The sequence below is a fragment of the Seriola lalandi genome, unplaced genomic scaffold (genome assembly GCF_002814215.2).
Source record: "Seriola lalandi dorsalis isolate HSWRI2012SDOR001 ecotype SW California unplaced genomic scaffold, Sedor1 jcf7180002054958, whole genome shotgun sequence".
Lineage (NCBI taxonomy): Eukaryota > Metazoa > Chordata > Actinopteri > Carangiformes > Carangidae > Seriola > Seriola lalandi.
The window spans coordinates 141,853-162,983 of record NW_019525509.1 but is presented as its reverse complement, the minus strand read 5'-3'; the positions used below and the strand labels follow the sequence as shown (position 1 = coordinate 162,983).

Below are 21,131 nucleotides of genomic sequence, written 5' to 3'. Positions count from 1 at the left end.
TCTTATTGTTAGTGCTTATCGGTTCTGAACTTTATCAATACTCTTGTTGATTCCATATGATTAAGGTAAAGAAGAGAACAAATTGAGAACAAAATTTACATTTATTTATTAAAAAACAAAACACTGTTTCTCGGTCAGTGAAAGCAAGTCACTTGTGCTTGAACTGGAATAAAACAGGTGTCAGTGCTCTGAACTAGCAGCTGTAAAACATTACATGTGGCTTTTATCTCAGGTTATCATATCTGAATAAGAGGATAACAATGGTCAGTGATTGTTTGTTAAGTAATAAAACATTTCCTTACTGTATATATGAATATAATGGCAATTCTATTCAATTAACATGAATCTGCAAACTTTGAGACATGTACATTCAGTGTATTTTAAGACAATGCAATAATAATTTCCCCTTCACAGAAAAATAACTGGTTTCAGTAAATTCATCACAGTCTCTTTCTACATTAAATTGGCCTGACTGGAGCCAGGCTGCAGAATCTGAAGTGTAACAATGTGTTTAATAGATTTTCTGAACCAGGGGTAGAAAAACACATAGATCACAGGGTTTACACAGGAGTTGAAATACAACAACCAAATCTCAATGCCTGCAGTTGATACCCCAATCAAGTTGTTCTCAATCGCAACAATGAAACAATAATATGGGCTGTTGCACAGAAGAAATGCAACTATAACGACACCAAGAGTCCTGGCTGCTTTCAATTCAGATTTCTTAGCTTTCACAGTCTCTGAACGCTGAAGTGTGACAGCTGCAATGTGAGAGCGCATGGCACGAGCCTGAGACACAGCCACCACAAATACTCTCAGATACAAAATTGTGATGACAACAATGGGGCCTAAAAAGGTAAAAAGAAGATCTGCAGCTGTTTCAAGATAAGTAAGTACGACTACACACTCTCCATAACAGGTGTTATACCTGTCGGGTTGTTTTAAGAAATCCCTCAGTATCCAAGCGCTGTGCACAACAGAAAATATCCAACACAGATAAACACAGTATTGAACTCTTCTCAGAGTGACTTTGGTGTTGTAAAACATGGGGTCACAAATTGCCATATAGCGGTCAATTGATATTAGCACCATGCTTCCTACTGAAACACTGACAGTGAGGTAACCTAAAAAGTAATTCACAGCACATAAAAAGTCACCAAGGATCCAGCAGCCTCGGAAAAGGAGGATTTCACCTGGCATCTGCAGGAGACCAACAAGGAAGTCTGCGACAGCCAGAGAGAGGAGGAGGAGGTTGGTGGTGGTGTGGAGCTGCCTGAAAAGATACAATATCAACAATGAACACAATGTTAGATGTAGGCTAGCAGGTGTAAAAACAAGTGTTAATGACAGTTATAATTCTAAATGTATGAACTGTATTGTAACAACATGAATAAATAAATCAGATCATTACAGTTGTAAAAGCACTTTCAAATAACCAGTATGCGTTCATCAAAGGCAGAAACAAGAAAACATCTATGTATATTTCTATTTCTCATTTTAATCCTAGAGGAGAAGGTTAGTGGATGTGCAGCAGCCAGATATGTGACAAATCATTCGTAATCATTTTTCCAATAGTGTTTTTGCTGACAATCTCAAAAGCACCATAATCATACTGATCATTAGCTTTCACAGTAACACTGATAAACATATAAGCATGTGTTCTACACATGCTTATATGTTAAGCATGAAGATAAAACTACTGTCTGTATGTTCTAATCTGCAAATGTTTTCATCAGCAAGCAAAATGATGATAATTTTGTAGGCCATGCAGAGAAATTCTATCTCTGCCTGAAGTGGGAGATAGAGATGATGACCAGCAGGTTCAGAACCACAGTGAGCAGAGTGATGAAGGACAGCAGACTGTAAATCAGTGTGGCCTCCAAGTGAGAATGCATTGTCTTTCTGCAGGAGTTGTTGAGTTGGGGAAAGCAGAGTTCATCTTCTTCCAGGGCCTCCATATTCTGAGAGAGAGGAGAAGCTGCTGGGCTCTGTCAGCTCTCTGAGTACAGCTCTTTGGCATACAGCTGATTTATCTCTCTCCTTCCTCCCCTCCCACATTCAAAATTCAACTATTCAGAGGGCTGACTATGTCATACTTTCCTCATATCTAACTACCTGTTGACAATGTTAACTGTAACTACACGATTAAAACAATGTCAAATAAAAAGATTTAAAACAAACATGGAGGTGGTCTACTCAGGACTGCTAAAACATTTTCCCACATCTTCTTTTCTGATTTTTATAATGAAAACTTTCATCAATAAATCCAACCACATGGTGACTGGCCAGTGCCAATACATAGTTTCAGTGTTGCAGTGGCAACAACAAGATGTATTTTCTGTTAAATATTTTTCTGGTGCTTTAGAAACTTCTAGTACAAGTAGCTGATGGTCTATACCAACCACATCTTCCTTCAGTAGTACAGCTGCTTTGCCTGTAGCACTGGCGTCAACCTCCAAATTGAAGGGACAAAGAACAGGGAGAAGGCCCTTAAAGGCCCAAATTTCAGATATCACAAGCCTTGAGACTCTTTTGGGTTAAATCGGTATTTTGACAACTATCTCGGTTTACACAAAATCGCAGTTTATGCTTTGAGTCATTTTTAGACCGTTTCAGACTTTATCATGGGTGTTTTTCTTGTTTCATAGAAAGTGTCTACCTTAGCACAGAGACTTACAGAATTTGAATAGTGAGCCTCAAAGTGATGGGAGTGCCCTCCACCTCCCCCACTGACTACAATACAAATTCAGAGCTGATTTCCAGAAAAAAGCAGAAGTGACTCTTTTTGTAACTCACTCCTGTGTCCAAATTTTTGGCTGTAGAAACACCAAAACCAGATGTGCAGTGCATGCAGGTCTTGTGCCAGTCATGGTCTGCTCATGGTTCTGATAGGAGTTACAATTTTTTCACAAATAGCAGTCGTCGAAGAGGCTCGCCAAGTCAAAATCACACCCAGTTCTGTGTCTTCCAGCTAGACACAGGTGTTCGAACCAACAAAGTGCAAAACAAATTCAGGAGCTGATTTCCAGAGAAAAGCAGAAGTGACCCTTTTTAGTAATTCCTCCATAACGCGATTGATCGGAGCAGAGAGGAAGAGCCTCCAACTCCACAGCCGGCTTCTCCTATTGGTGTGACAATGATCCTGCCAGTCCTCACCACAGCTGCAGCTGTTTAAGCATTCAGAGGAAAAGAGTTTAAGAGCCCGGCCCGCACATCATTAGTGGCAGCTGAAATGATAGGCAGCTCGCCTCTGTACCTCCTTTGTGAACGTGTTTGTAATTTGTGATTTGGTTTGAGATGCTGGTAGTGATTGTTGGGGACTGGGCTAAGTTTAAAATTCTGATTGTGCATCACACCCTTAGAAAAAGACTGTTGGACACATTAAGAACAGGGGTGCCGCCTCTTGTGTTTTTGGGTTGGTTAGAATCGCATAGTTAGGCTCTTTTTTTGCCACCTGTTCCCCTACTTCAGTTATCCTTTTGCCTTGTTAGTATATTTGTTTACTTATTTACCCTCCTGGTTACGCAATAAATTTGATTTACCAATAACACCTGGTTTTATGTTGCTTCCCTTTTCCCAGCTGCTTCCCCTAGCTGGGTCGTAACATAAAGACTGTGCAATACGGTGACTGAGATAACAATGCGCCATGACTGTTTTTATATATGGACACCAAAAGCCATCATGACTGCGGTGGCTCTGTGAGCAGTCATGATGGCTTTTGGTGTCCATCCGGTCAGTAAGTGAAATACTCTGTGAGTAAATATCCCGGGCTGTTATATTTTCTTTGCTTGCAGAAATCCACTGCCAGGTACTGCGCCTAAATCCCACAGCGTGGGAGGTTTTACTTTCTCAGCAAAGGGGTTCCTCAAAGGGTTTATATCTTGCTGCTTCATGTGAACAGTGTGATATCTACTGACCTGAATGCAAAATGGGCAAGTACAAACATTTGTATGTCACAAATTGTGTTATATTTGAAGTATATGTTTATATATTGTCAAAGCAAATCAAAATGTTTTCTATGCATCAAATGTGTCAATATTTGTCAAGTTAAGCTCAATGTTTTGGTTTTAATTTAAGTGTCAAAACTGTAAGTTGGTTTGCAATGTGGGCAAAGAACATGTAACTTTACTTTTAAATGTCAGCTTTGGTGTTTGGTTGTGCTGTAAAGTTGCAATATAAGATGTGGCCAGAACTTTATTTTAAAATGTTCAAAAAATGAATTAACACTATCAACAGTGTGTGAAGCAGCCACAGTGATTATGTCATGATCAAGACCTCCATCTGTTTTACTTGAGAGATATCTACTGAAATGTGCATGCTTACCAGCCAGCCCCAACCTGTCCTGTGTTGTAATACCACTTTGTGACACTAGAGGCTGTATGAGTCAGTGGCGCGTCAAGTCTGCCCTCAGTCCCACAAAGAAGAACAACTTCCGACAGCACTTGAAGTTAGCATCACAGAAACACAGGAATGGCTGAACCTCCTAAAAGGAGATATTCGTCTGCATCCCGAAGGACCACTCCCGACAGGAAACTACATTCAACGGCAAAGAAAAGAAGCAACACGAGTAAACCTTGATGAGGCTTTCCACCGCTGGAGACAGCTCCTGAGAGTGAAGAGATGCGGTTTGATGCCGAGCTCGCAACTTTCTTGTTAGCATGGTGAGTAACATCAATGTTAGCTCTTTAGCTAAAAGTATAATCAGTGCAATGACTGACAAACCATACTGACAAACATTTCAGGTGGTGATATTGATGTTGTTGACAGACGTTTTAGCGGTTAATACAATTATGTCTGTTGCTCTCAGCTGTTGTACAGTTAGTGACGTCAGTAACTTTAGGTTCATTTTGTAACCGATGACTGTAACTTGAGATTGTATGGACCCAGCAGACCGAGTGAATACACGTCGATCGGTTCACCATGTTGTAACCACTTTACATTACTGTTAGGAGATCAGCCATGATTGAAAGTGCACTAGGTCTTTACATTTCTCAGGATATTTCAGCATACCTCTGTCTTTATCAGGACCTGAGCCAGTACAGATACAATACCGCCTCCACCTGTTTCACCAACGGCAGAGAGTCCAGACACAGTGAGGAGGGTCCAGGTGAGTAACATGCTATCATTCACTTTTAAAAGTAAGACTTGTCTATACCACTGTGATTAAATCAGACCCATAGTGTACACATGTTCATGTACATGTTGTATACATGTACTGCTGATTCTTAATAATGAATATACCGCTGCCTATATTGTGTATTTTGCAGTATATCCATATTTGTACTACTCAATTTGTTGGTTATATAGTGTGTGTACATTGAAGTCTTATCACACCTATAGTTGTTTACCCTTTATTTCCTAGCATTTACACTTTATATTATAAAAAAGTAATATTCAAACTGTGTTTATTTTTGAATATTCACATCTATCCTCAGTATTTATTGCACACACACACACAATAATAACGATAATGTTTGAATATAAATAACTTGTTTGATCTAAACAAATTGTCGTATCACATGTTTGTCTGTGTCAGGACCAGAATTCCAGTCTAATCTTCACCAATAATGGACCAGCACCAGCCTTTTCTTCTGCATCTGGCCTCATCAATTATCAATTACATTACATCAACACCTTGTGGTATTATCCCTGTACATAACAGATGTTGTCTATACTGTGATCTTTTGAACATCCCCTAATCAATACCTTTTGTTTTGTCATTGTAAAACCTTTTCATACATAGTTGTAGTATTGTTTTCATTGTTTTATTTTTTTGTATACGTATCTATGTATATTTCAACTATAAAATGTTAAGATGAGTTAAAATTATTCTGTTTAACATTTATTTTTCCAAGTCATTTCACTCTATTTTACAATGCAGGTCTGTTGTAATGTGTTGCAATAACTCTCAATAATGCACTGCGATTATATCTTTTGCATTTAAAAAAAAAAAAAAAAAAACAAGTCTCTATGACATGGATGAAATTGAAAGCAATGTCTTTTGTGCAGATTGAAACATGAGGAGTGAAGTACACGCACCAAGCAGCAGGAACATTCAAAAGTTCTCTAGGAATTTTCTAGTTATTATTATCATTATTATTATTATTACATGTTTTAGGATAAAATGGGTGATAAGGATTTTATTGATACAGCCTCTCTTATTGATAGTGCGTATTGGTGCCGAACTATATCAATACTCTTATTCTATTTGGTTTATGGACAAAAAAAAGATCAAAATGTCAAGATTTACATTTGTTTATTTAAAAAAACAAAACACAGTTTCATAATCAGCAAAATAAGTCACTGGTGCTTGAACTGGAAAGGTGCCAGTTCTTAGCTGCAAAACATGACGTGGCTTTTATCTCATGTAATCATAGTATCATTCGGGGATAACAATATCTGAGTGATTGTGATTGAAATCATGAAATTCAGTCATTTTCCGTACTGTACCCTGAAACCTGGCTCCTATTCAGAGCTAAGATTTAGCAGGTATCCCCATAGGTATCCAGGTGTTACTGGATACACATGTTGCCATAATTCCCCCCCCAACAACAGCATTTTTCTTTCAAAGTTTTCCTTCAAATTGGATGACTGTAGTCAGATTGCACAGAATATGCATGTGTAATCACAAGCAAATAACATTGTCTGGTAGAGACAGATATACAGATCTGGTCTTCTGGCCAGTTGTCATGTCTGCAGTCTTCCCCATATTGAACCGAACTCAGCTTAAAACACTCATGCCCTGTAAAATTTGGGCTGATTTCTTCACAGTATTCTAATTTTTTAAATTCCTGTTTTTCGTGGGTTTTATGAGCTGGAAGCCCAAATTATGTAAAAATAAACAAATAAATATTTGAAATCGTTTAAATTGTGGGCCCTGACTCTATAATCTATGAAAGTTTAACTTTTTGAATGGAATTATGGAAATTAAATAACTTTTCCATGATATTCTAATTTTTTGGAAAGGGTCTGTATATGTGAATTCATAGTCGATCAACATACAGTAATTTTGTCAATGTTTTAAAAATTATTTTCACAGCTTTGAGCTGTGTGGATTGAGTGTATTGAAGATAATATAGGAATAATTTCCCCCTCACAAGAAAATAACTGGTTTCAGTAAATCCATCACAGTCTCTTTCTACATTAAATTGGCCTCACTGGAGCCAGGCTGCAGAATCTGAAGTGTAACAATGTGTTTAATAGATTTTCTGAACCAGGGGTAGAAAAACACATAGATTACAGGGTTTAGACAGGAGTTGAAATACAATAGCCAAAGCTCGATGTATGCAGTTGATGCCCCTATCAAATTGTATTCAGCTGCAACAATGAAACAATAATATGGACTGTTGCACAGAATGAATGCAGCTATAACAACCCCAAGAGTCCTGGCTGCTTTCAATTCAGATTTCTTAGCTTTCACAGTCTCTGAACGCTGAAGTGTGACAGTTGCAACGTGAGAGCGCATGGCACGAGCCTGAGACACAGCCACCACAAATACTAGCAAGTACAAAATTGTGATGACAACAATGGGGCCTAAAAAGGTAAAGAAAAGGTCAGCAGATGTTTCAACATAACTAAGTACGACTACACACTCTCCATAACAGGCGTTATACATGTTGGGTTGTTTTAAGAAAATTCTCAGTATCCAAGCGCTGTGCACACCAGAAAATATCCAACACAGACAAACACAGTATTGAACTCTTCTCAGAGTGACTTTAGTGGAGTAAAACATGGGGTCACAAATTGCCATATAGCGGTCAATTGATATGAGCACCATGTTTCCTACTGAAACACTGACAGTGAGGTAACCTAAAAAGTAATTCACAGCACATATAAAGTCACCCAGCATCCAGCAGCCTCCCAACACATGGATTTCAGCTGGCATCTGCAGGAGGCCCACAAGGAAGTCTGCGACAGCCAGAGAGAGGAGGAGGAGGTTGGTGGAGGTGTGGAGCTGCCTGAAATGAGAGAATTTCAACACAAACACACTGTTAATTGTAGCAGTTGTAAAAATAAGTGTTAATAACAGTTATAACTCTAAATGCATGAACTGTACTGTAACAACATGAATAAATATATTACAGCATAGCAGTTGTAAAAATATTTCAAATACCTCATATGCATTAATCAAAGGCCTAAACACTATATTTCTACAGTATATATCAAGTGACAAGTAACAATCATAAACACAGAAGTATATCACATGTTAAACACAAAAATAATATGAATGTGTTCTAATCTGTAAATGTTTTCATCAGCAGGATGATAGAAATAATTTAAGAAAAACATTTTTTAGGCCATGCAGAGAAATTCTATCTCTGCCTGAAGTGGGAGATAGAGATGATGACCAGCAGGTTCAGAACCACAGTGAACAGAGTGATGCAGGAGAGCAGACTATGAAGAATCGTGTCTTCCGATTGAGAGTGCATCGCCTTCCTGCAGGAAGCGTTGTGGTATTGGGGATAGCAAAGTTCGTCTCCTAGCTGGCCCCCCATATTCAGAGAGAGAGAGAGAGAGAGAGAGAGAGAGAGAGAGAGGAGAAGCTGCTGAGTGCTCACAGCTTTCTGAGTGAAACCCTTTGTCATACAACTGATTTATCTCTTTCTTTCTCCCCTGTCAAATGCAAATTCTATATTATCAGAAGGCCAAATCCCAGTATGTCAAACTCTGGCTCCCTGTGTTATTGAACGTAGTCAGGCAAAGTAAATTGTAAATCTTTAAAAAGTAAACAGACAAAATAATAATGTTTTATTTATTGCATTTTTTTTTCAAAAGGCTACGTCTGCACATTGATTCCTGGAAACAGTGCCACGCTTTTCTTTCCTTTTTGTTTGTTTTTTTTCATTTGGTGGCAGAAAATTCCCACATATTGGAACAATTCATAATTAAGCTAAGACATTCTCCTCACAAACCACCGCACCCCGCAATTTCCACTCCAGTATTGAGTCTCTTTCCTACAAAATAGACCATGGATAGTCATGTCACATCATTTCCACCTGTTGTGCGAGATCCCTGTGACTGCAACAAGGGCCGCACAGGTGGACTGTGTATGTACATTAACAATAACAGGTGTACAAGCACGGCCATCATTGTACTGTTCCACTAACTTAGAATTACTGGCACTAGACCCTTCTACCTACCATGGGAGCTTTCTGGTGTTATTGTCACAGCTGTATATAGCCCACCAGATGCTAACACAAATGTAGTACTTGGTTATCTGCTGACTGCAATAGAAATGGCAGAATGCTTATCCTTAGGGGGGTTTCATTGTAGCTGGAAACTTTAATTACACCAATTCAAGGACTGCAATATCAAGAGGAGAAAACACACTGGTCAAGTCTACTCTGGCCTGACTAACTGGATGTAGGTTGTTGGTATATGCCTGCCATTGTGGACCTATTTCAGCTGACATTCTCCCTTCTTTCCATTTTTTCTGCCTGTTTCCATTTTCAGGCAAGACATATGTCTCCATGACGTCTCCATGGCACATACACTGCTGTCTGCTCACAATACAATTATGCAATATGTGTATTCCATGCAGTTCAAGTTGTGCAACCCTGTCGGTTATGACCCAGGACCCAGAGCTCATGAGGTGGTTGATGGTTATGGATATGAGAAACTCTTCCAGAGGTCGGACTTACAGACAGGGGCCTGGGCCAGACGTTTCCAGTTCACCCTCACTACTCATTTGGGTTTGCTTGGTGATCAGTTAACAGCTCTGTACCTCTCTTCAACTGAGTGTTCAAGACATGTTGCAGCAGATCAGATGATACAACCACAAATTCGATCATTGATCTTATGCCTAAGGTTTTAAGGTGCCTAGTACACTTATGAACTACCTTATGCTCAATCATGGTGTTTGTTCTGCCAAATCCATGGCTAGCACACAAGTCCAATAACAAAACACCACTCGGGTTCAGATCAGGCGGGCCATTTCCCCAAATCTACCCCCTCCAGGTTTCTTCGTCATTGTCCACATGAACATTGAAGTCCCCCAGAAGAACTACAGAGTCCCCGGGTGGTGCCCCTTTCAGGACTCCACCCAAAGACTCCAAGAAGCCCGGGTAGGCCTGAACTGTTGTTCAGTGCATAAACACAGACAGCAGTCAGAGCCTTCCCTCAGTGACTTCCAGCTAATGAAGCGACCCTCTCGTTCTCTGGTAGGAACCCAAACCCAGCGGCGTTCAACTGAGGGCTCCTGAGTACCTGGACTGAGTCCAGCACCTCTACAGGAGTTTGGTTGCAGTGACAGTGCTGTGCGGGGAGGTGACAACACAGCTCCCAGGATTACTGAGACACACAAACCCCTCTGCCACGTTAAGGTGGCGATTCATAAAGGGGATCATACATATTTGAAATCTAAAATTGTTTTTCCATCAATTCTACCTGTGGAGGTATTTACAGTAAACGGTCAATTTATAGTTACAACATTAGTCTGTTGAACTGAACTGTCTTATATCAGTTGATCAATTCAAGAAAAACATTCTACTGATCCAAAGAATTGTTAATGGAATACTCTATGAGTAAGTTACTTTCTCAAGATGAGGGAAATGAGTGATACATGGGTAATGGCTGCTTTCCCATGAGCAGCATGGTCTGCCACAACAGCAGCAGGGTTAAGGTCAGACATTCAGTTGTTAAGGTGAAGGTTAAGGTTCTAATAATGCCCCCCCTACAGTTTGGATCAAGGCCTGTATGTTTACTGTTTGCACCTTTTATGCTCCTTTACCGATACGATTTCCCCTTGTTATAACTGCTTCCTGTTTTAGCTCCTGCCGCCACTTGCACAACTGCAGTTAATAATCAAGATTAGAGTCGACCAAAACAGTTTCTTGCAAAATAAATATTACCAAATGCACGTCTTTATGATTTAAAGATAGAAATGTTGTTATGTTCTGTTGATTATATAATTTCTGACAGGAGAAAACAAAACAAAAGCTAAAATATGTTTTGGTTTTGAAAACCAAAATAAGAAAATGTTATACCTTCACACTTAATGTATGAATCAGATTAGGAGAAATTGAGTTTTGCACTAGTGCATGTTTCTGGCTTGAGCTGAACATGAAAATACCACATACACTGCCACATGAAGAACACATGCTGTTTGGCCTTGAGTTGTTTGAGGTGATAGTATATTTATTCCTGTGCTACTCCTAACTTTCAAAGTTGAGATTGACTTGACCATGTAGTGAACTATTTACCAAGAAACAGGGAATCTTGAGGTGGATTAAACTCGGGCCCAGTCTTATTGCTCTTAGGATTTTCAATTAATTTTATGTTTAAACAATACTCTCATCTTAAACCAAAAGGGAGTTAGAGATTTTCTAAAACAAAGCTACAGGAGAGGGGAAACTATCCTCAATCACTATAACACAACTGATCTTACATTGACTTCATGTTTAAATGATTGTGTGCTTATGTTTATGTTTAAATTGTTATTACCAAAGTATATTCACACATTCATGTATATACACACACATACATACAGGCACAGTATGCCGCTAATAGATGCAGTTTGATAGCAGAATGATTGATCAAGAGTTTAATGTCTACACACATATACAGTAAAGTTAAAGAACAATAACAGGTTTTCACTTGAGCCTCGATTTTTGTGCTGAACAACATAAGCCATAAACTAATGCCTTTTACATTTAATAAAGAACAGTTCTAATACCCCTGTGTTTCACTATAGTAGTTTAGTATCACGGGAGCCAGGCTTCAGTATCTGAAGTGTCAGAATGAGTTTTATACATTTTCTGAACCAGGGGTAGAAAAAAGCGTAGATAACAGGGTTCAAACAGGAGTTAAAATGCGCCAGCCAGAGCTCAAAGGCTACAGATGAAGCATCGATTGAAGTGTCTTCGCCTGCCAGAGCGGGGAAGTAGTACGGACAGAAACAAACCAGAAACACAACCACAACAATGCCAAGAGCCCTGGCTGCCTTCATTTCCATTTTCTTCACAGTTACAGTCCCTGAACGTTGGGTTGCTGCAATGTGCGAGCGCATGGCTCGAGCCTGAGACACAGCCACCACAAACACTCTCAAATACAGAACTATAATGAGAGTAATGGGTATAATAAAGGTGAAAACAAGGTCGACAACCCCCGCAGTGTTGTTGATGACAACCACACACTCTCCAAAACAGGAGTTAGACCTGCCTGGTTGTTGCAGGTGATCATGTAAGAGGAGAATCCTATAGAAAACAGAGCAAAGCCAGCACAAACACACACTGATTTGTACTTTTGTCTTAGTGACTTTGGTGGGGTAACGCAGAGGGTCACAAATAGCAATGTAGCGGTCGGCTGATATGAGCACCATGTTGGCCACTGAGGCAGAGGTGATGACGTAGTCTACAACGTAATACAGAGTGCACAGAATGTCGCCGAGAAACCAGCATGCCTCTATGTAGATGATTTCAACGGGCATCAGCACGAAGCCCACAAGAAGGTCTGAGACAGCCAGAGAGAGGAGAAGGAGGTTGGTGGGAGTGTGGAGCTGCCTGGAGAGGGAGAGTAGCATCACTAAACATACTGTAATCATCCAGCCATATCACATTATTTCATTAGTTTCTGCAATTAGAGACTTAATAATTGTCAAACAAGCACAAAATAACAGATCAAAGTTAAGTTACTTCATGAAATATAACATTTTAGATTATTATCTCTGCCTGAAGTGGGCGATGGAGATGATGACCAGCAGGTTAAGAGCCACAGTGATAAGAGAAATGGTGGAAAGCAGAACATAAATCAGCATGGCCTCGGTGTGCGGCTGTGTGGGCTTTTTGCAGGAGGAGTTCAGTCGTGGAAAGCAGAGGTCAGCTCCGTCCAGGGCTTCCATCATCATCGGAGAGGAGAGGCTGCCGAGCTCTGGCAGCTTTCTGGCCACAACTCTTTGTCATTCAGCTCTTTTATCTTCTTCCTCCCTCTTCCTCGGCCACACTACAGCTCACGTTTCCCTTACTTAGAGACTCCATCCTCCATCCTCCCTCAAGATTTCTGTCATGTTTTTTTTTCATATCCGTCCTCTCTCTCACATTTCAACAATATTCCTATATTCCTAAATCAATACTGGTAACCGAGCCCGAGATTTAGAGTGTAGTTTTGTCGTATGAATACAGTCGTCATAAAAAAATTACAGGTTGCTACTGGTACTTACAGTAAGTACAGTGGAGGAAAACAACACCATGGGGAACAGGGTTTGTTCAAGAGTTGACTGTCCCGGCCGACATTTCGTCTGTTTCTGCGTCGGCCGATATCAAGTCTGCAACTTGTCCCCAGTCTCTACCAATGCCCTACCTGATCTCCAGTCAGCAGCCCCTGCTGACACACAACCAGACCTGGGTCATTTGCCCAGGATCCTCAGCTCCATTCTTCGGCTCCCAGTCCACCTGCCCTTCCTGTGCTGCTACCAGCAATCGTGACAATGATACTACAACAAAAGCTGCTGGATGGTGCAGGTGTAGTCGAGCTACTGGCCGATGCATCCACAGACACTGGACATTGGGTGTTAAATTCCAACAGGTTGCTTTCAGTCTGTTTCAGTTCCTGTAACCACAACAGCAAAAAAGGGCTTGTGAGAGACACAGATAACATCATAATTAACTGTGTAACTTAATTTTGACTTAATAGGATCAACCAGAAAGCCTAAAGTCATTTGTACATGTTTTTGTACCATTTAATGCCCGTGGTACCAAATCAGAAATCCTGCGTAGCTCCAACTTTATGAGTTAGAGGCTGATAGAAACCGTTTGTCCACTCACCTGGCCGCACAGTCTGAACAATATGATGTGAACGCAATATTTGGCAGAGGCCGTACCATGTTAGATTTATGGGTGCATCCATTTTATCAATGGACCCAACTGTTGAAACTGTTTCTATAGCAGCTCCAACGTCCATCATGAACTGACCCAACAGCCACAACAACCTTTAAACTCCTTTCATACAGTTATGTTGTGATCATATGATCATTTTATAAAACGTATTAGATCATAATCACCAGACAGTTTTCTCATGTTATGTTTGGGCATAAAAACATTATATTATAACAGTAATGTGTCCTGGTCACTCAGGATTGTGGACACACCTCACTGTCATATTATAACCCACCCTTGCTGCCAATTTGTCCTAGTGGTCGTTCGTGGTATTGTAGTGAAAAAAATCGTTTGCAGCCTGAAAAGCATTTTCTTTTTGATCACAATGATAAAATTTATATCTATAAGACTGTGAAACTAAACAAGGAGGTTATTAATCTTTGTATGAATGTTTAAACCATGAAGGTTTTATGTCTGTAAAACTCTTGAGGCTGGAAAAACATGTTATGTGTGTGACGTCATCCCAATGTGAAGTCTGTGAGCCAGGTTAACATTTATTTATTTATTTTTTGGCTTATGCGCTGTGTGACTGGGCTCCATCTCTGAGTCCGGTATCCAGTTCTTATAATAAATCAGTGGTTATAAAAACAATATTTCTTCAAACTGTTCACAGCAAAGTTTGTGGATTATCTAGACAGACACAGTGTTCTTATGATTAGTGCCAAAAACAACAAAATATTGTGCACGAGGATGATATCTAAAAACAAATAGACCACTTGTGGTAAGTGTCTAAAATGTTTTCTTGTGCTTTGGCTGAACTGATCAGTGGAGCAATGATTGCATCACTTGCTGGTGTATTGAGGTTGCATCAGAAATTTTTCTGCACGTGACAGATACAATCTCCCCTGAAAGAAAATCTCTGTAGAATCTTTTGTTTCTTTAACACCAACTGTATCTAGTTTTGGTGCAAAGACATTACATCATGTTTGTTTTCATTACACTGGCGTCATTATCTGACACTCAGGTGTGTAAACGTTGCTAGCCACAGAGGTGCACAGCCATTAGCAGCAGCTAACACACTATGCCCAGAGGCAAATTAAATGTTAAAGGAAAGTTTGTTTCCACTTGAGAATAATCTCTTCTCACTTGTTACTTCTGAGGTGTGTGTGTGTGTGTGTGTGTGTGTGTGTGTGTGTGTGTGTGTGTGTGTGTGTGTGTGTGTGTGTATACATGTGTTTCTATGGTTGTGTGAAAAACTTTGGTTTGAGACCATTGTTGTGAGGACATTTTGGCCTTGGTTTGAGGGTTAAGACTTGGTTTTAGGGTTCAGGTTTGAACTAGCTTTAGCGTTTGGGTTTTATGGTGAGGGACAAGCTTCAGTGCAGTAGGAAACCTTGCTGTAAGTGCTAAGTACTTGCAAGAAGGTCAAGTAAAGAAATGCGCCAAAAGTGTATTTGGTAGCTTTTTCCACCATCGGAGAACCACAGACAAGAACAGTCTGGACTGCGATTGTGGCGATGCCAGACGACATTCCTTGGAGGAACACAGTGGCCAAGAAGGATCATAAGGTGTGACTGAGTTCAGGTAGGTGGTGCAGACCCAGAAGTCACCCTGAAGGTGAGAATTACTGACTTGAATTCGATTAGTGCGGCCATGGGTAGCCAGTGTAGGTCGATGAGGAGTGGAGTGACTGTGCTCTTTTAGGCTGATTGAAGACCAGACGGGCCGCGGCATTCTGGATTTTTCTGATGTTGTACAGAGCAAAGCGGCACAATGCATGCATCATGGTCAGAGAAGAGGGTCAGACATGTTTTGGCGTCGTCAAAGTAACGTGATGTGTCATAAACTGCTGCCCAATTCCTCTTTATACCATTTTGAGCCTTTGCAGCCTCTTTCACTGAATCACTCACCAGGTGACGTCAGGACTTGGGCCTTAGGGGGGACATTGGGATTCGGCCATTAAGTCTTGCATTGATCATTTTACTGACATTAAAATATTAGCTGTATAATGAACTCAGCACTCACCGTTTTGTTGCCTTAACCTAACCACAGACAGGACAGTGGATGTGAACTTTATATGATCGCCATCCACCTGATAAAGGCAGAACTTAATTTCTTCAAAAAATAAAACATTGCCACTGAACATAGACGGCGATTACATTACCACCACAACGTAATTTAGTGCAATACGTGTTCCTCAATGAAAGACATGTTTATGATTAGACTACATCTACAGGTTCAGTATGTTTAATGTCACTCAGTTAATAAATGAATTTGCTGAAGTTTGTTATTATGCGCTTCGGCCACATGTCTCATAGATTTCTTCATACGTTGTAATTTCACTGTGCTATACGGTAAATACAGTATGTCACAGTGCATTCACCACAGAATTATAACTTATTTGCAAGGCTGCTGTCACTGAAGTGACAACATGTGTTCATTATTTTATGATTTTCATGATCACGGTCCAGTTGCACACAAATCCTTACGTTTTCCAATTAAGTATGACACTTAAGGTTTAATTTCTCCTTAGTTGAGAGAGTTACACAGAGACTTAAAAGGTTCATTTTCTTCATGTTGCAGTCAAGACAAAGCCAGAGGTACCTTTAGTTTTTTTCCTTACTCTAAGTTAAAGTCTTTTGTGCAACCGTTTTAAATGACTTTAAGTGATTCCTTAATTATAAGACTAAGATAAGTAGAAAACCTTAAATTTAATTAAAAATGGTTAGTTAAAAAAATGTATTTTAAGGAAACCTTAACCTTAAGGGAAAATCTTAACTTAGGGTGTTTTGTGCAACAGGCCCCTGGTTCTTTCAGCAGAGATTGCATCATCTGTTGATTATTTTGGGGAATTTCATTACACACATTTGAATGTAATACTGAAATTATGTCAGCTAAAAAAAACACAACTGTTTACTGGTAATAGTTGGTCTACTTCACAATGATTGCATCATGTATTGATGTTACAACTTATTCTGTCTTGCAGTAACACCTCTGATTGCTGTGGTGTCATGTGACACTAGTGAAAGCAGGTGTGAAAACTTTCTGAACTGGAGACGCACTCAGCCATTAGCAGCAGCTAATGTGTGTGTGTGTGTGTGTGTGTGTGTGTGTGTGTGTGTGTGTGTGTGTGTGTGTGTGTGTGTGTGCTCTGATGTGAAGACACTGCATCATGGAGAAGTTTGTTCCTTTCCCTGACACCTTTCAATGAGGTCATCATCACTGTGTGTGTGTGTTGTCTGAAGTTGTGTAATTGAATAACACACTGCTGAATTATCCATATTGAGTTGATTAAAATGATATTTTCAATGTATTGTGAGTTTCATTTTGACAGGTCTGCATGATGTTGCAGCTGTAATATTATAATAGAAGTGATGACGCTGCTAAATAAGGAGATAAACATCTTGTTTGAGGCAAAGTCGTTGATTTCCGATTTGTTTTATTGTTAATTTAAGGCTTCTACAGCTGCGATGATAATTGATCATTTTGAAACATGTTGTATCTCAATCACAAAAGAGTTTCCTCACAACTGTAAGAAAAAAATCTGATTTGTGCTGCTTTAATATGGAAAATCACACTTTACAAATACAACAGAAATGTGTCGCAATCAAACCGTCTGGGTTCTCAGACAAACTGTTCAGTCTGGATTATTCAGAAAGACACAGTCTCACTGGGTTTTTGAAATATCACAAACAAAATATCATTCACCTCTATTGTTCTGAGCTGTTATGCCTTTTTTTGTGATCGGGGTTGAATTAAGCAACGACTGCATCATGTGTCGATGTGCTGGTGTTGCATCGGAACAGTTTAAAGGTCAAGAGCTCAGCTGAAAAAGTTTCTTTTTACTTCATTGAATCGTTTGTTTCTTAGACAATAACAACATCGTGTTTTGATGTGAAGACACTGCATCATGTTGTTTGTTTTTTTTCCTCTTAACACCTTTAATTGCACCGATGTCATCATCACATCGTTGTGCAAGCAGGTGTGAAAACTGTCCTCACCACAGAGGTATTAGCTGCAGCTAATGGGCCGCACACTGAGAGTTGTTCAGTGACAAAAGCCTTAGTAACAGAATCTGTACGGGTGTTTGTTTTTGTTATGGCAAAACTGAACACTGCTTAATTTTCTGATTTAATTAAGACTCAAGGGGACCCGACAGTGCGGTGTATTAATATTTGTGCATCATGTAATGAAGTCAAGTGTCAAACAAAAACAAAAACTTTGGAGACAATCCCCGAAAGAACTAACAAAGCTTTATTGCCACTATACAACAACAAAGAAACTGATAAACAACAAATTTGGGAACATCCATCAGCGGATTCACGATAAACTTTCTCTAAAGAACTGAAGTTGTTTGCCTGACTGTCACAGCTCTGAATGTTAATAGATAAAGGAAGCTCTTATTTTGATAAGAATTGATATTGTGATGAATGCAAGAAAAATTCACAACAAGTGATTTATGGTTTTCAGTGTCAGTCAGACGCTTTGTCTCTGTGCACCTCTGCACAGTGCAGCGTATGTCACAATGTATATTTAAATGAAACAAACCAGAAGCGTAATTTTAAAAAAACGCTCAGTGGTTGATGCACTTTGACCTCAGGCTTTTTTAAGTTCACAGTTTACTCCAAAACATATATTTATAATAATTACATAATTGTTTATCAGTATATTCACTATGTACTTTAAGAAATACATATTTTATGGTCCATGTGTCTGAGGAGCAACGCTTTTTTTCAAACATGGGATGAAATCAGTACATGAAGTGTTTATATTCATCATGACACCCATTCATGAATATGGAAAATCCACAAAATAGGTCGAACATGGAACAACAATGTATTTTATTTAAGGCTTGTTTCACACATTTGGAGGCTAAAAATAATAATAATATTGAAACATGAATCAGATCTTTTAAGGATCATTTTCTCTAAAATCTAATGTGCTGTGAGACAGGTCCTGTATTTTCTGGCTCAGCAAACAAGCCAGAGCCTTTAATCTCTGTCACCATCGTGCAGAGGATGAATTGTTTTTGATTTCTGAAACCAGTCAAACAACAATAGAAAACTGTTCTTAAAAATATACTATCCCCTCACAGTATGTTGGCCTCAGAGGAGTTACTCTGCAGTATCTTGAATGTAACAATGATTCGAGTAGCTTTTTTAAACCAGGGGTAGAAAAGAGCGTAGATGATGGGGTTCAGACAGGAATTAAAATACATCAGAAAAATCATGAGGGCCTCATTTGAAGAGCCGATCAAGATGTCCTGGCCTGAGAGGGAGACACAGTAATATGGAGAGTAACAAATCAGAAACACAACTATAAGTATACCGAGTGTCTTTGCTGCTTTCATCTCAGATCTCTTAACTTTCACGATCTTCAAATGCTTGACAGAAACAGATGCAACGTGGGACTTCATGGCTCGAGCCTGAGACACTGCCACCATGAACACTCTCGTATACAGAACTACGATGACAGTAATGGGGAGGATGAAACCAACAACAAGATCAGCAGTTCCTGAAATATTTACCACACATTCCCCATTACAGGAATTATACCTGCCCGGTTGCTTCAGGTTGTCATATAGAAGGAAAACACTATTTATACTAGAATAACTCCAACACAAGAGAACTTTTACTGTGCCAACTTTTAGAGTGACTTTGGTGGGGTAATGCAGAGGGTCACAAATAGCCATATAGCGATCAACAGATATAAGCACCATGTTGGCTACAGAGGAAGTGATTATGATAACAGGTAACATGTAATACAGTGCACACATCACGTCGCCGAGCATCCAGCAGGTTGCTGTCATGAGTATCTCGACCGGTATGAGCAAGGAGCCTACAAGGAAATCTGAGACAGCCAGGGAGAGGAGGAGGAGGTTGGTGGGGGTGTGGAGCTTCCTGTAGTGAAAAAATATCATCACTCTGAATGCTATCATCAACGTAGTTGTGCAGAAAGCAGTAATGGTTAAAAACCACAACATAACATAATCACTGCATATTAGGTGAAAGGTGTGTGCCTGAAGTGGGCGATGGAGATGATGACCAGCAGGTTGAGAGTCACGGTGAGCAGAGAGATGACGGACAGCACGATGTAAAAGAGCAAAGTGACGGAGCCAGGAGGCTCTGGCTTCTTGCAGGAGGAGTTGAGGAGTAGTGGAAAGCAGAGCTCAGCTCCCTCCATGGCCTCCGTCATGAGGAAGAGGAGAAGGCGCCGAGCTCTGGCAGCTTTTTTCACCAAACCTCTACTTACAGTTTAATTATATTTCCCACCTCATTGACCTCTCTCCTCCTTCTCCACTCCCAAGCCCTCCCCCTCTGATGTAACAACAGCAGTTTCGTGCACTGGCCACTGAGCATCACCACAGGTTGGATAACAGCCCTCAAGAGCACCTGAGTTGTAGTATTGAGGGTTAAGTTCACAAGTTCACTTCTCTTTATTATTCATTCATCATGTATCATATCATTCTGATTAAAAGCTGGCCCTGGCATGGTTATGTGCAGTCCACAGAGATTGGGTTGAAAGGTTGAAATATCTTTGTTTATCGTCGACGGGGCAAATTGTTGTGCAGCCAGCAGTGGCCAAAGAGATCACAAACATTAGCATTCGACCGCAGTAAAACAATGATTCACATTCAATACTTGAAAAAATATAAAGCTCCAGCTGGTAAAAAGAAATGTGTGCCGTATAAAATCACAGTGAGTTATTTAAGAAATCAACAGCAGCAAGGACAAAAGACTTCTTAAATCTATTAGTTCTGCATCTTCGCAGTTTGTACCTGCGACTGTACAGAAGCCGCATGAACTCCCTGAACAAAGGATGACTCGGATCGGCCAGAATTTTCTGGGCTTTGTTCAGAGCCCTGACCTTATATAGGTAGGGCAGGTCATTAAGGCTTTTCGCTTTAATCTTAGTGCAAACTGTCACAATACCTTGTAATCTGTTCCTGTCCTTTAGTGAAAGTGAATCATACCAACTGATACGTAAGAATCGATTCAATTAAACAAGAATGAAACAGATTGTAGATCCTGTCATGGTTTGCTATGGCAAACACTTTTTGTTAGTTTTGTTTTGGACTTTCGCATTTCCTGTTTTATTTTGTAATTGGTTTCCTTGTGTGTCAGTGTTTTTGCTTCCTGTCTTGGTCCTGTGTCTGTGTGGTGATTGTCTGCTCCGCCCTAATGTGTGTCACCTTAGTTCAATAACCCTTGCCTCCCTTGTCTATATAGTCTTTGTGCTTTCCTTTGTCTGTGTCGGTTCGTCTGTTTAGTTCAGGGTTTGTTCACATCGTCTGTTCATGTCTGTATTTTGGTTAATAAA

General features: G+C 39.9%; 4 protein-coding genes across 11 annotated transcripts; all 4 read right to left on the bottom strand.

Moving 5' to 3' along the window:
* Positions 1–453: 453 nt before the first annotated feature.
* LOC111645824 (trace amine-associated receptor 13c-like) lies at positions 454–1,973 on the bottom strand. 3 transcript variants are annotated; one of them, XM_023395136.2, is made up of 2 exons: positions 1,789–1,973; positions 454–1,273 (listed from the first exon to the last, which is right to left on the bottom strand). In XM_023395136.2, exons 1-2 carry the CDS (start codon positions 1,956–1,958, stop codon positions 454–456), a joined length of 990 nt encoding a protein of 329 aa, XP_023250904.1. In that variant the 5' UTR covers positions 1,959–1,973. The 3 variants fall into 3 exon arrangements, with proteins under 3 accessions (XP_023250904.1, XP_087026835.1, XP_087026836.1); XM_087170709.1 differs by having other exon boundaries at positions 454–1,306; positions 1,783–1,958; XM_087170710.1 differs by having other exon boundaries at positions 454–1,274; positions 1,889–1,958.
* A 4,266-nt stretch (positions 1,974–6,239) lies between these two features.
* LOC111645856 (trace amine-associated receptor 13c-like) lies at positions 6,240–8,541 on the bottom strand. Its single transcript, XM_087170759.1, has 2 exons — positions 8,317–8,541; positions 6,240–7,997 (listed from the first exon to the last, which is right to left on the bottom strand). Exons 1-2 carry the CDS (start codon positions 8,493–8,495, stop codon positions 7,139–7,141), a joined length of 1,038 nt encoding a protein of 345 aa, XP_087026885.1. The 5' UTR covers positions 8,496–8,541; the 3' UTR covers positions 6,240–7,138.
* Positions 8,542–11,527: 2,986 nt separating this feature from the next.
* LOC111645808 (trace amine-associated receptor 8a-like) lies at positions 11,528–12,518 on the bottom strand. The gene has a single exon (XM_023395117.2). It carries the CDS (start codon positions 12,425–12,427, stop codon positions 11,687–11,689), a length of 741 nt encoding a protein of 246 aa, XP_023250885.2. The 5' UTR covers positions 12,428–12,518; the 3' UTR covers positions 11,528–11,686.
* A 6,382-nt stretch (positions 12,519–18,900) lies between these two features.
* On the bottom strand, positions 18,901–20,006 carry LOC111645817 (trace amine-associated receptor 4-like). Of its 6 annotated transcripts, none has more exons than XM_023395126.1 (2): positions 19,831–20,006; positions 18,901–19,711 (listed from the first exon to the last, which is right to left on the bottom strand). In XM_023395126.1, the coding sequence occupies exons 1-2, from the start codon at positions 20,004–20,006 to the stop codon at positions 18,901–18,903; spliced, it is 987 nt and encodes a 328-aa protein (XP_023250894.1). The 6 variants fall into 6 exon arrangements, with proteins under 6 accessions (XP_023250894.1, XP_087026864.1, XP_087026865.1 ...); XM_087170738.1 differs by having other exon boundaries at positions 18,901–19,744; positions 19,828–19,994; XM_087170739.1 differs by having other exon boundaries at positions 18,901–19,707; positions 19,923–19,994.
* Between the last annotated feature and the right edge of the window lie 1,125 nt (positions 20,007–21,131).

Bases quoted from the DNA above. Each gene is read 5' to 3' on its own strand.
- LOC111645808 (XM_023395117.2), bottom strand. From the start codon at position 12,427: ATGCCCGTTGAAATCATCTACATAGAGGCATGCTGGTTTCTCGGCGAC.
- LOC111645817 (XM_087170738.1), bottom strand. From the start codon at position 19,994: ATGGAGGGAGCTGAGCTCTGCTTTCCACTACTCCTCAACTCCTCCTGC. The intron at 19,745-19,827 runs CACACCTTTCAC...TACGTTGATGAT, and splicing joins TCCATCGCCCACTTCAGGCA to AGCATTCAGAGTGATGATAT.
- LOC111645856 (XM_087170759.1), bottom strand. From the start codon at position 8,495: ATGGGGGGCCAGCTAGGAGACGAACTTTGCTATCCCCAATACCACAAC. The intron at 7,998-8,316 runs ATAGAATTTCTC...TACAACTGCTAC, and splicing joins ATCTCCCACTTCAGGCAGAG to AATTAACAGTGTGTTTGTGT.
- LOC111645824 (XM_087170709.1), bottom strand. From the start codon at position 1,958: ATGGAGGCCCTGGAAGAAGATGAACTCTGCTTTCCCCAACTCAACAAC. The intron at 1,307-1,782 runs ATAGAATTTCTC...CCTACATCTAAC, and splicing joins ATCTCCCACTTCAGGCAGAG to ATTGTGTTCATTGTTGATAT.